The 14,699-nt window shown below is 35.6% G+C and overlaps 2 protein-coding genes across 2 annotated transcripts in view; both read right to left on the reverse strand.

The window, feature by feature from the left end:
- The window catches only part of LOC306640515 (olfactory receptor 56A3-like), a gene marked incomplete at both ends in the record, with an annotated part of 168,308 nt that overhangs the window by 93,681 nt on the left and 59,928 nt on the right, over positions 1-14,699 (reverse strand). The window lies entirely within an intron of this gene.
- OR52N1 (olfactory receptor family 52 subfamily N member 1) lies at positions 5,811-6,779 on the reverse strand (the record flags this gene model as incomplete). The annotated part of the gene is made up of 1 exon (XM_079101762.1): positions 5,811-6,779. One exon carries the CDS (start codon positions 6,777-6,779, stop codon positions 5,811-5,813), a length of 969 nt encoding a protein of 322 aa, XP_078957888.1.

The raw sequence follows: 14,699 nt of genomic DNA on the forward strand, positions 1-14,699 counted from the left end.
AAGAAAGGGAAGGATGGAGAAGAGTGGGCTACTGACTAAGTGGGAAAAGTATTGCACCTATTTGTCTTTTCCTGATTGAAAGCATCCTGGGATTGTTTCTGAACCTCTGCATTACAACAAATAGTTCATAAAATAAATAACTATTCCATTGTGTACCATAATTTCTTTATCCATACATCTGTTGAAGGGCACCTAGGTTGGTTCCATAGCTTAGCTGTTGTGAATTGTGCTGCTATAAACAAAAAATTCTGCTTAAAATTAAAAAAAAAAAAAAAAAACATATATATAGGGAGAAGTGTTCTCTAAACTCCAATGGAGATTTTAAGGGCAGCTAACCTGTCCCTTTAACCACCAACAGCCCATATAAGTACTAGTTTTTAGTGTGAAATAAACATATCTCCTCGATTTTTTTTTCAGCATAAGAAATCACCTACAACATCTTCTATAGGGCAGTGGCTTTGGTACCCATGGTGACACAGACAGAATGAAACAATGCTAGGCTTTGCCACACATTGGGCCTAGGATTGGCAGGCCTGGAAGGCAGAAATCTTCTCTTACCCACAATATGGCTGCAGATTAGAAGCATGCGAGGTGTTCATGTTAGGGGTAGGGCCCAGGAATGTACTTGATGCCAGCACAGTGGTGTCACCTTATAACCTGGAGCAGAAGTGTTTAGGCCAGCATAGATCCCACAGGAAACCAACTTAATCTCATCTGTCCTCAGAAGTTCCAGGTCTCAATGTGATGCAGGAATTAAGAGCCCCCACAGAGTATAGAGTCCTTAAGGGAAAGCATGATACAAAGCTTCAGGTGTTGTTGGGGAGCCATGTCCTTATCCACAGGTGGCCCCCAAAGGAAAGCAGTCCAGAAGGTAACTCCCTGCTACAAGTATCCCACACTGAGGAATAGAATTTGGAAATTCTTGTCTAAGGCAATTAAAAATAAATTAAGGGTGAATATTTATGAGAAATTTCATGAATTTTTATTTAGTATTAGAAATTCCAAAATTATAAATGTTAATTGGAAAGAAAAAAAAAGTAGTAACAATGAAGACATTTGCAAGCAACATTTCTAACTCTCAGAAATATCTACTCTTAGGTTTTTGTGTGTATTTGTATCCACAAATGTGCAAAGCTTTTTTTTTTTTTTCTGAAAATCATGATCATAATTCACAGGTTATTTCATCACTGCTTGCTTCCATTTAAAAATATATCATAAACATTGATCAATAACCCTTTATAATGCATGTATCAAAGTTAGCACAATAGTCTATCTTATGCTATCCACCTGCCTTTAATTATTTCTCTAAGAACATTGAGTTTATTTTCAATATGTTACACTGTAGCTTTATAATGATCATTGACATATCATGTTTGATGCTACTATGAAATTTGTAGAAATGAATAGGTATTGAGTCAAATATATACTACTTTTAAAGCACTTATATCAAATTTCCCCTAGAAAATTTGCACTCAAACTCTGTACCCTTTGAAACAATGTCAAATTTTTCTGTCGCTTCCTTTTGTGAGGTTCTGAAGGAGCATCTGGTCTCCTCTAAGCCCAGGCACTAGGTAATGGAAGTCTAGTAGAGCAGGGGATCCACTGAATATAGGTAGGAGCCCATGGAGGTAGTTGGAATTGAGAGTTCATTGTTATATTGTATCTTTTTTATCTGCATGGTGTACAACCAAACAGAAATGAAACAATGTACCTCATTTGTGTACAATGAATCAAAATGCAGTCTGTAAAAAATAAATAAATAATAATTAAAAACTCACTCATAGTAACATTATTGACAGCGACCAAACTGTAGAAATAATTCAAAGGTCTAACAACTGCCCAATGAGGAAACAAAATGTGGCACATTTACACAACAGAATTATTAAGCAACAAAAAGAATAAATTGTTGATTCATAGTCCACATGGATGAACCTTGAAAATATGCCAAGGAAAAAATCCAGACACAAAAGACCACGAATTGTGTGAGTCTATGTGCACAGAATACCTTAAAATAGTCAAACACACTGAGTCAGAAAGTAGGCTAGTGGTCACTCAGGGCAGAAGGAAGGGAACGATGGTAACTGCTAATTAGCATGGGATTTCTTTTTGGGGTGATGAAAATTTTTAAAACTAAAAACCAATGGACATTATTACTCTGTATCATGTATGATTATGCTACCGGTGTGGCTCTGCATCCTGCACAGCCAGACAAGTGAGAAGTTGTGCTCCATGTGTGTACAATGTGTCAAAATGCATTCTACTGCATGCATAACCAATTAGAACAAATTTTAAAAAGAGAATTAAAACTCTTGAGGATCCATCAAAAAAATAACAAATACTTAATTCTGAATGTATTATAACTATTGAACTGGACAGTTCAGAGTGTGAACTCTGTGGTATGTGAATATGTCTCAAATCAGTACATTGAATTTTGAAGTGGTAAAATTGTGAACACACAAGTGCACTTTTCAATGAATTATTTTTCTTAACTATTATCAACTTGAATTCTATTAATTTTAATTATGATAGTTTCTTGATCTCCACTTTTCAAATAAAAACAAATCAGCTGGTCCTTCACACTTTAAAGTAAGTAGATTTATTCAAATCACTTTCATTATTAGAGAAAACTCTTGTCATGAAAATGGAAATAAAGATGTATTTATGAGTTAAAATAAAGGAGAAGGTTACATTCCTTCTGACTCATGTCTGTCAATGGATGGTTGTATTATATATATATATGTATTATAATATGTTATATTATTATATATAATATATAATACATATATATGTATACATATATTTCAGACTTAAAAAAGAGAGGTTGGTGAACAGGTAGGTATAAGGTTAGAGTTATCGTTAGAAGTAAATTCTGGTGTTCTAATACACAATAGGATGACTATAGATAATCATGTTCTGTACACTTCAAAAAAGGTAGAAGAAAGGATTTTGAATGTTTTTACCACAAAGCAATGACATTTCAGGAAACAGACTCACCATGCTTTCTACCTTATACCATATATATCTATATATACATGTATATCTATATATACCATGTATATCTATATATACATGGTATATATCTATATATACATGGTATAAGGTATACATATATATATATTTATTTATACAAAACCTATAATTTTATAATGTTTATGTGCCAATTTTTAGAATTTTTAAAAATAAGGAAACCCTACATTTATGGCCACATGCATGAACCTGGAAGACATTGTGGTAAATGAAATCTTAACTCATAGAAACAGAAAACAGAAGGGAGTCAGGGTTGTAAGGGAAATATAGGGAAATGTTTTTCAAATAGTCCAAGCATGCAGATACAAGACAAGCTAAGGAATTCTAATATGCAGCATGATGACTATATTTAGTAATAATATATTTTATGTGGAAAGTTGCTGAGAGAATATATCATATGTTCTCACAAAGTTGAGCTCAAGTTTATCTTATATAAGCACTTTTTCTAGGTATTTAGTCATTTATTGGAATTTCTTAAAACACCAATTCTGAATTCAGTTATAGAAAATACTTTATGGTATGGTGTGGTCATTATGAAACACAGTGTATTAGTTACTCAAAATATTAAAAACAGAATTGTCTTATGATTGAGCAATCCCATTACCAGGTATATATTCAAAGGAAATCAAATTGTTGGCTGAAGAAGCATCTGCACACTACAGTTCACAAGAGCAAAGATGTGGGATCAACCTAAAGGTTCTTCAACCAATGAATGCATGAATCAAATACAGCATATATACACACACGAAATACTATTTAGCCAAAAAAGGGAAGAAACCCTATCATTTGTGGCAATATGAATGAACCTGGAGGGTATTATGTGAAGTGAAATAAACCAGGCACAGATGGATACCACATGAGGCAAGCATATGCAGAATATAGTAAACATTATCTCACCAAAGTTGAGACTAAAATAGTGGTTACCAGATACTGGGTTCTGGGCAGGAGATGAGGTAAGTCAGTGAATGCAAGGTCACAGTTAGGAAGGAGGAATAATACCTGATTTTCTTTTGTACAGTAGGGGGTACTATAGATAACTTTATTATGTATTTCCAAATAACTGGAGGAAAAAAAATACAATTTTAAAACTGAAACTACAAAATAATTTAGAGTGGTTTGGATAAATTCTTCCCTTTGTTGTAACAGCTTTCTGTCTTAACAACAGTTCTGAAAGTCAGACATTTGCTTTCTGGTGCTCCTTTTCCATAAAACTTTTTCCTTGTTAGATCAGTGTAATATATTTTCAGATATTACCGAAAAACATGGATGCTCATACTTCGTGATTAATAAAGATGTTCCTGTTAGAACAATACAGAAGGAACCATAATCCTGACTTGGCTACAAAGTGATCAACATTCATACTCAATACTCATATTAATATTCATATAATCGTAATAATTCAAATACTATTTATTAGGTTTTAATTATTACAATCAAATTACAAACAAATCCAGAATTGAGTAAAATGACAATGCTTTTAAGAAGAAAGCTAAAAATAAAACTAATTCATATTGAGGTTAAAAGTAGTGGGCAAAGTAGGGTAGGACAGAACACACGCCTATTTTTCACGTGTGGTAGCATACTATATATATATATATATATATATTTATATAAAATATAACATTTTTAGAGAGAGGTGACTGATATTGTAATTGAGTTAATTTTCATTGTGTCTGGGCATGGTGGTGCGTGCCTCCCTAGTGGCTTGGGAAGCTGAGGCTGGAGGATCACAAGTTCAAGACAAACCTCAGCAATTTAGTGATGCCCTACCAATGTAGTGAGACCTTGTCTCAAAATAAAAGCATAAGGGGTTGGGGATGTGGATCAGTGGTTAAATGCCCTTGGTGTCAATCACTGGTACAAAAAAAGATTCTCGTGTGTATGACAGAATAGTTAGTAATCTAAATCTTATTAAAGTTCAAACATGGCTTGGAGTAAAGAAATAATTAAAAGAAAGAACAATAAAAACATACATGTGCACACACAATATTTTTAAGAGGCCATTTTTGAAAAGGAACTAAATGGAGGTTTTGATCATTAGTTTTTACCATGGTCTTGTCTGTGTTATTTGATAATAATTTGTATAAATATGCACATATAACATCTAATTTAACACATTCTTGAAAATAAAGTATACATACTTTCTAAGTCATACACAGAAGTATAGGAGACAAGAAGGAAATGTTTCACAGTTGTAGGATCAGAATGTTATCCTCAAGACATGTTATTTCAAATAGACATTTTCCTGAAATATAGCATGCAAAAAAAGAGCACGCATCATAAGTGACAGCTTCATGAAATGCCACCAAGTTCCTAAACCCTGTACCTACCATCCAGGCCAGGAAATCAGGAAAGAATGACTCAGAAAATAAGAATTAACTCCAAATGATTTTGGCAGGAGAATGCTGAGAAATGTAAATTAGGCACAGATATTAATGAGCATAAGTTGTATATTGTCAGGGACTTAAAATCTTCAAAACATTTAACTCCACTCCTAGTGATCCAAACACTGTGCCTCAATGTGTGCAGATTGTCGTTCAGGAGAGCGATTCCTGTCTAGTATGATTAAGAGCTATGAACTTTGAAGTCTTCTACATTAAAGAGGCTTTGCATTTCAGAAGGACTTTACTTACATAAACAGAGTCTTGATCTTTCCAAAGAGAGAGAAGACTCTGAGTTGCAGGGAAGTGTTCCCTGTGGACACATACCAAGTTTCTTTGGAGAGTTTCCTGTTGTTTTGGTGATCTCAACCTGGCTAAGGGAACTTCTACATTCAAAAGTCTCTACTTCATGTTCTGGGACAAAGTCCCCTTTCCCTTAAATATGAACCTGATGACACTGTCTCGGATCTGCTTGGTTTTCACCCCATATACAATCGGATTCATGGTGGGAGGCATGAGTAGATAGAGATTAGCCATAATGATGTGTATGTGGGGTGGAATGGTGTGTCCACCAAAGCGATGTGTGAAGAAGGTGAAGAAGGCTGGGACGTAGGTAATGACAATGGCACAGATGTGGGCGGTGCAGGTGCTGAAGGCTTTCTGCCGAGCATCTGCTGAGGACAGACTCACAACTGCCTGAAGGATCATGGTGTAGGAGACAGTGATGCACAAGATGTCAAAGCCCCCAATCAGTAGGGCAACCATCAAACCATAGATGGCGTTGACCTGAACATTCCCACAGGATATCTTGGCAACTGACATGTGGTCACAGTAGGTGTGGGGGATGATATTGCCCCTGCAGTATGGCAGGCGCTTGGTGAGGAAAGTGAAAGGGATAACAAGCATCACACCCCTAAGAAAAGTGAGCATCCCAGCCTTGGCAATGACTGCATTGGTGAGAATGGTGGCATAGCGCAAGGGATAGCAGATGGCCACGTAGCGGTCCAGTGCCATGAGCATGAGCACCCCAGACTCCATTCCTGTGAAGGTGTGCACAAAGAACATCTGGGCCAGGCAGGCCTTAAAATCAATCTCCTTGAGGTTGAACCACAGTATGCAGAGAGTGTTGGGAAGCGTGCTGGTGCACATGAGCACATCTGTGAAGGAAAGAAGGGCTAAGAAGATGTACATAGGTCTGTGTAAGGCCTCTTCAGAGTAGATGAGGTGCATAAGGCCAAAGTTCCCTGTAAGGGCAATGCTGTACATGGCACACAGCGGGAAGGAGATCCACAAATGCACCTCTTCCAGACCAGGGATGCCATTTAGGATGAATGAAGCAGGAGTCAAGTTGGTGACATTTAGAAAAGACATAATGACTGTTGGACGTTCAGAGTGGAGCATTCACAGAATTGCCTCTGTAAACAGAAAAAAAAAAGGAAGTTCAGAGTGTAACTGACCACCAGGTTCTTCTCCCATACAATGGCTACTTCATCGTTCTTGTACATAGATGACCTTATGTGCCCTCACAGGTTTTATATGTGATACATACTGTATCTTAAAGTCCATGCATTAAGCATTAGATATTGATAAGTTTGGTCGATGTGTCTGGAACTGGATTTGTCTAGTTTCTTTTGTTATCAAGTCATCCATTCACCAGGCTGCAGTTGGCCACTAACTGACCAACTGGGATCAACAATTGATTATATATTTACTGTGCGCCATAGTCAGAGATGCCTATACTACCCTGAAACGCTTATAATCATCAGTGGTCCTGGTGTGCTGCGGTTCAAAGTAAATTTTTTACCTAATAAATATGCTGACAATGATTCCAATTTACTCACATCCCAAACGACCTCTCCTTAGTCGTCGGGAAACTTGACTGCAGAAAATATAAATCTTCCCCTTCTACACCTTTAATCAAAATTATAGAATGATCCTGAAAATAAAAATATAGAAACAAATCCCTTTCTTAACATCATCACATCATGACCTATTTGATTAGTGACCAAGCAAATAGGTAATGAAGAATCATTGCAATACATAAGGGCAGTCAATGTTTTCCAAGATTAGCATCTAGTCTACTGGACTCCAGAGTCCAGTTCAATGAGAATGAATATGCTGCAGCTTATGATGAATATGCATCATAACTTTAGAGACATGGAACCAAACATTTCTCAAGCCATGTAATCTTCACAGCAAAGTTTCAATGATCTTCAATACATTTTTAAAATTCCATAGAAAAAGAGGCTGTATGAGAACAAGTGGTGACATAGAGTGAATAGTAAGGAGAGAACATTTGATGTGATAGTATCTGTGAAGGGACATGAACAAAGTTGTGACCATAGGATGGACATGCATAGGATGCACGATTTTGAAGTTGGCTGTGTTGAGCAAGGTGTGCTAATTAAACACAGAACAACAAAAGGAACAAGCATTGTGGTTGTGGGGTTAGTCCTATAGAAGTTCTGGGAGGAAAAACAGACCTTTTGATTAAAAACTCAATGTTGAAATTTATAAAACCTCCTGGACATTTTGGAGATTCACCTGGTGTTCCAGTAGGCATCTCCATGGGATATTTAAGAACTATGAAACTGACTCTTTTAAAGTCAATTGTAGGAAAATGGATGGAACCTGAGAACTCTGTTAAGTTAGATATGCCAAACTCAGCAAGTCAAGGGCCCAGTGTTTTCTCTCCTATATCAAAGCTAGGGAGGAAAAAGGAAAAGAAAGTAGTGTATGTGTGTGTGTGGGGGGGGCGAATCTCATGAAAATGTAAGGAAGATCAGTAGAGTAGAGGAAAGGGATTAGGAAGAAAGGAAAGGAGAAATACTAGGGAATTATATTGGCCAAATTATAATGTTATGCTGCATGTATATACAAATATATAGCAATGAATTCCACCATTATGTACAACTATAATGCAGCAATAAAATATGGAAAAATGATGTGGATGGAATAGATGAATTTAAAGGTATTTTGAGTTGAGAAATAATTCAAATTTCATGAATATAATGTGAAATGGATGAAATTCCTTGAAAGGAAATAAAAAAACAGAGAAAATTATGGAGCAAAACTGTCATAGCTCTGTTTTTTCTACCTACTGCTGGATAAATTATTTTCTCTCAGAAATGCTGCTCTTGGCTTTCACAGCCAGTGGGATAGAGTATTTCTCTTTAGAATGCTCTGCATAAGGGTTATATTTTGGTTGTTGAAATATGAATGTTTTATACAAAATAAAAATGGAACGCATACGTGAGTATGCAGAAGCAACTCACAGTGGGATATATCATCCTTTTGGAGAATCAGGATGTCTCCTGTCTGAAACTTGCATTCTTCCTCCATTGGCAGCTATAATAACCCACATTCATCTTTTAATAAGAAGAATGCAACCCTAATTCAGAAATCCACTTACCTTGAAAACTACTTGAGGTCCTCAAGAAACTGAGGATGTATCCATGAATTAAGTCACTTTCATGTCTATGTGGTGCTATTGGCCCTGCAGGGAAAATGTATGACCTGTGTTGAAACCTTGGTAGACAAGTGGAGCAGAGAACATTCTCTTCTGGTTTCGAGTGCATGTTGTGTGTGTGCAATATATTCTAAAGCGGGAGGGAAGACCCAGTTGCTACTGTCTCCGTAAAAGCAGAAAGAGATTTCTTATGTCTCTTTCTACTATAATCTCAGAGGGGCAGTGATTTCCCATATGTATATGTGTGTATGTATGTTTGCAGTGTGAAAAATGGAGAATTAAGAATCAGATATATTTTTATGCTAAGATACTGGCTAAGCTATGGGGAATTGTCCTAGGAACTTTTGTATGGCTCATTATAAACAGAAACTCCTGAAGATACAGTCTTTCATAGGGACAACTATGTAGGTCAGAGACCATTTGGACTTCCAGCATAAATCTGTCTTGGAGACACATCTTTCCATTAACTTTTTCAAAACTTAGCATGTAATTAGTACTAAAAATATTTTTGAAAAAGTAAATAATGCTGGTATACAAAAAGCGAATTGTACTTGTGATATTGTATTTAATATCCTTGATAAATTTGTTTATTTTTTATAGCAGTTTTGTGTAGGGCATTAGGGATTATCTTGTAGGGTGGCATCACAGTATCTGTGAAAAATGAGTATTTTTTTTCTTTATTTTCTGTTTTTAGTGTATTTTCCTTACCTTTTTCCAATGACTAGAAGCTCTCTCATAATGATGCTATATTTACTGGGAGCAGTGATAACATACCTAGCTTTGTTTCATTATTGATAAATGGATATAATGAAGCCTACCTGGAATAAAGAGATGTGGTAGCAAAGGATCATATGAAGACTTGAATTTGTGGTAGATTGTAGAAGCACTGCCATGTAATAATAAAATGTTATGAAATAAAAAAAGATCCCTTATTCAGGAGGAATCATAGTTGGCTCAATGCTTATAATAACATACAGTGATTTGTAATAATGTCTGATGTTTGAAAAAATGTATCTATATCTTCAAATATGTCTCTACACTTACCCTGAAATGTCTGATTGGGATGCTCAGGAAAGTATAATTTATTGCTAGTGAGATAATCCTGGGATTAACATGAAATAATTATTGTATATAGTGTTTGTTATGAATTTCCAGAGATACTCTTTATCATCTGAAAGATGTTTCCTTTATTCCAAGATCAGGTATTTTTTTCTTCTGATCAGATTTTGAATTTTATGACCGTAGGTACTTACTTCTATTGGGTAATAATATGACCATTCTGTTTTATTGTAAACATTGATTTATGTTGATTGGTCTTTTAAATCAAATTGATTGAAGTATAATTCCCATTCACTAAAGGGCACATATTGTAGAGATATAGTTCACGAAACTTTAATAAGCATATACACATGCACAATTACTATTCAGTCATGACACAGAAATGTTCTTCACCTCCCAAATTTCCTTATGATCCTTCTCAGTCAATCCCAACTATATTTCAAGGTCCAAATAATTCCTGGTTTTCTTGGTAACACTGTAGATTAGAGTTGTTTCTCTTAAAAATTAATACACAAGAAAAAAATAGTGTATATGCTTATGTCTGGTTTCTTTCACTCCCTGTAATATTTGTAAGATTCATGTATGTTTTATACTAGTGGGTTTTTTTAAACCTTTTTCAGTATGCCATCGTATGGCTATACCACAATTCATTCATCTGTATTGATGAATATGCTGTGAACTTTCATGGGGAAGTACATGTACATGTATAGACATGTATTTTCAGTTTTATCAGGTAAATAGGAGTGTAACTTCTGAGTCATATAATAGGTCATCTAAGTTTTCATGAAAATTGCAATGTGCCTTTCAAAGTGATTTTTATTATAGTTTTTATTATTGATTCTTTTCAGTTATATATAACATTAGGATTAATTTTGACATAATCACAAAAGCATAGACTATACATTGCTCTGATTCAGTCCTTAGTACTTCACCTTTCCTTCCCTTCTCCTTCCTCCTACACCTTCCCTCTCCTCTAATGATCTTCTATTTACTTCTTCCTTCCTTTCTTCCCTCCTCCACTTTCTTTTTTTAACTATTTTAGTACTGGGATTGAATCCAGGGGCACTTTACCACTGAGCTACACCCCCAGCCCTTTTTATGTTTCATTTTGATACAGGGTCCCACTAAGTTGCTTAGGACCTCATTAAGTTGCTGAGGCTGGCCTCAAACTTGCAATCCTCCTACCTCAATCTTCTGAGTTACTAGGATTGCAGGCCTGCACCACCACACCTGACTCTTACAGTTATTAATTTTTTTAAAACTAGTGTCTTGTGGATATACACAATGGTGAGATTCACTGTGGCATATTCATATGTGTACATAAGGTAGTTCAGATTCATTCCACTGTTTTTCCCTTATCACATCCCTCCTCCTACTTTCTCAATCCCCTTCATCTATTCCACTGATCTTTCTTCTATTTTGATGGAATCCCCCCACCTTGTCTCGATTTCTCTCTCTGTCTCTTTTCCCTTATTTTGAACTAGTTTCCACATATCAGATAAAACATTCAACCTTTGGCTTTTGGGGTCTGGTTTATTTCACTTAGAATGATAGTTTCCAGTTCTGACCATTTATTAGTAAATGCCCTGATTTTCTTCTTTACAGCTATGTAATACTTCATTATGTCTAAGTAATACTCCATATTTACCGCACATTCTTTATCCATTCATCTTTTGAAGGACACCTAGGTTGGTTTCAAACTTAGCTAAGGTACACTGTGGTGCTTTTATAAACATGGATGTGGCTGCATTTCTGTAGCATGCTGATTTTAGATCTTTTGGATATATAGTGAGAATTGGGATAACTGGGTCATATGGTGGTATGGTGGTTCCATTCCTAGTTTTAGATTTTTTTTTTTTTTTTTTTTTTTTTGTACTAAGGATTGAGGCCAGGGGTATTCAACCAATGAATTATATCCCAGAGTATTTTTAAAAATTTTAAATTTTATTTATAGATATGGTCTCTCTAAGTTGCTCAGGGCATTGCTAAATTGTTTAGGCTGGCTTTAAACTTGCAATCAGCTTGCTTCAGCTTCCCGAGTTGCTGGAATTACAGGTATGTGCCACCACACCTGACCAATCTTAGTTTTTTGAGGAATCTCCCTACTGTTTTCCAGAGTGGTGGGACTAATTTGCAGGACAACCAGCAATGTATGAGGGTGTTTTTCCCCCACATCCTTGCCAACACTTATTATTGTTTGTATTCTTGATAAACTGCCATTCTGACTGGAGTGAGATGAAATCTCAATGTATTTCGATTTGTATTTAATCGGTAGAGATGATGAATATCTATTTGTTGTCCATTGTGTTTCTTCTTTTGAGAAGTGTTTAGTTCTTTTGCCCACTTATTAATTGGGTTATTTATTTTTATGGTGTTAAGTTTCTTGAGTTCTTTATATATTCCGGATATTAATTTCCCATCTGAGGAGTAGATGGCAAAGAGCTCACATTTTGTAGGCTCCGTCTTCATGCCCTTGCTTCCTTTCCTGTGCAGAACTTTTTTATATTTGAAAAATACATAGTTTTACTGGAAGTTTTAAAATTTGATGCCATCGACTTACTGCGTTTTGGTTTTATTTGTGGCACGTTAGGAAACTCTCAAGAAAGTTAGTTCCTGTGCTGACATGTTGAAGTGTTGGACCTACATTTTCTTGTAGCAGTTGGAAAGTTTCTGACTTAATTCCTAGGTCTTTGATCCACTTTTAGTTGCCTTTGGTGCAGGGTGAGAGACAGGGGTCACGTTTCTTTCTTCCATGTATGGGTATCCAGTTCTCCCAGCACCATTTGTTTTTACCAGGCCTGAGTGTGTAACTCAGTGGTAGTGTACTTACCTAGCTTGTGCAAGGCCTTGGGTTAAATCCCTTGCACAGAAAAAATGAAAGAAAGAAATGTGATCTTACTATTATGTATGAAAGCTCCCCAAATTAAAAAAAGAAAACTCCAAATGCTCCCTATCTTTTAAGTTTTAAATGTCCTAGTGTGCATGTATAGTTTTAGCTCACTATAATTTTGTTTTATGTTTCCCAGAAGATGGAAAAAGTTCTTTTTAGTTATACGTGAGAGTAGAAATTATTTTAGCAAATTATTCATACATAGAGTGTAACTTATTCTATTTAGGATCCCACTCTTGTGGCTGTACATGATGCAGAGTTACCTGGGTCATGTATTCAAATTAAGACTAGGAAAGTTACGTTGATTAATTCTACTATTTTTCCTATTTCCCTCCCCACTCCCTTCCCTTCACTTCTTTTTGTCTAATCCAATAGATTTCTATTATTCCTCTCCCCAGCTTCACTTGTTTTGGGTTAGCCTCCACAAATCAGAGAAAGCATTCAGGTCTTCTGTTTTTTGGGTTTGGCTTATCTCACTGAGCATGATATTTTCCAGTTTATTCATTTACCAGGAAATTCTATAACTTCATTCTTCTTCAAGTCTGAGTAATATTCCATTGTGTAAATGTATCACATTTTCCTTATGCATTCACCCTTTGAAAGACACCTAGGTTGTTTCCATAGCTTGACTATTGTGACTTGAGCTGCTATAAACATGGATGTGACTGTGTCACTGTAGTATACTGATTTTAAGTCCTTTGGGTATAGACCAAGGAGTGGGATGACTGGGGCAAATGGTGCGTCCTCTCTGTGTTTTCTAAGGAATCTCTATTCTGCTTTCCATAGGGGCTGCACCAATAGAAACCAATGTGTAAGAGTTCCTTTCTCCCCACATCCTCGCTGACATTTATTGTTACTTATATTCTTTATAATTTCCATTCTGATTGGAGTGAGATGGAATCTCAGTGTAGTTTTAATTTGCAGTTCTCTAATTGCTAGAGATGCTGAATATTTTTTCATATATTTGTTAATCATTCGTATTTCTTCCATGAATTGTTTGTTCAATTCCTTTGCTCATTTATTTATTGAGTTATTTATTTTTCTGGTGTTAATTTTTTTAGTTCTTTGTATATCGTGGATATTAATGCCTTATCTGAGGTGCTGGTGGTAAAAATCTTCTCCCATTCTGTAGGATCTCTGTTCACACTCTTTTTTTTTTTCAGTTTGATGTTTCCTTTATTTTTTTAAATTATTTTTTATTTTTACAGACTGCATTTTGATTCATTGTACACAAATGGGGTACATATTTTCATTTCTATGGTTGTGCACAATGTATATTCATTCCATTCGTGTAATCATACATGTACATAGGGTAATGATGTCTGTCTCATTACACCATTTTTATACTCCCTCCCTCTCATTTTCTTCTACATAATTTAAAGTTTCCCCATTCTTCTCTCCTCCCCATCCCCCACTGCCATTATTTATCATTCTCCAATTATCGGGGAAAACATTTGGTCTTTGGTTTTTGGGGATTAGCTTATTTCACTTAGCATGATATTCTCCAAGTCCGTCCCTTCATCTGCAATTTTCATAATATTATTCTTCTTTATGGCTGAATAATACTCCATTGTGTATATATACCACAGTTTCTTTATCCATTCACATTCTTGATTGTTTTCTTGACTGTAAAGAAGCTTTTAGTTTGATACCATTCCATTTATTGACTGTTGATTTTACTTCTGGAGTTTCAGGACTCTTTTTGAGGAAGTCAGTTCCTAATCCAACATGTTGGATAGTTGGGTCTACTTTTTCTTCTAGTAAGTGTAGGATCTCTGGTCTAATGCCAAGGTTCTTCATGCACTTAGCAGTTCTGTTTTGTGCAGGGTGATATATAGAGATTCAATTTCATTCTATTACACACAGATTTCCA

This window comes from Sciurus vulgaris (assembly GCF_902686455.1).
Source record: "Sciurus vulgaris genome assembly, chromosome: 11".
Classification (NCBI taxonomy): domain Eukaryota; kingdom Metazoa; phylum Chordata; class Mammalia; order Rodentia; family Sciuridae; genus Sciurus; species Sciurus vulgaris.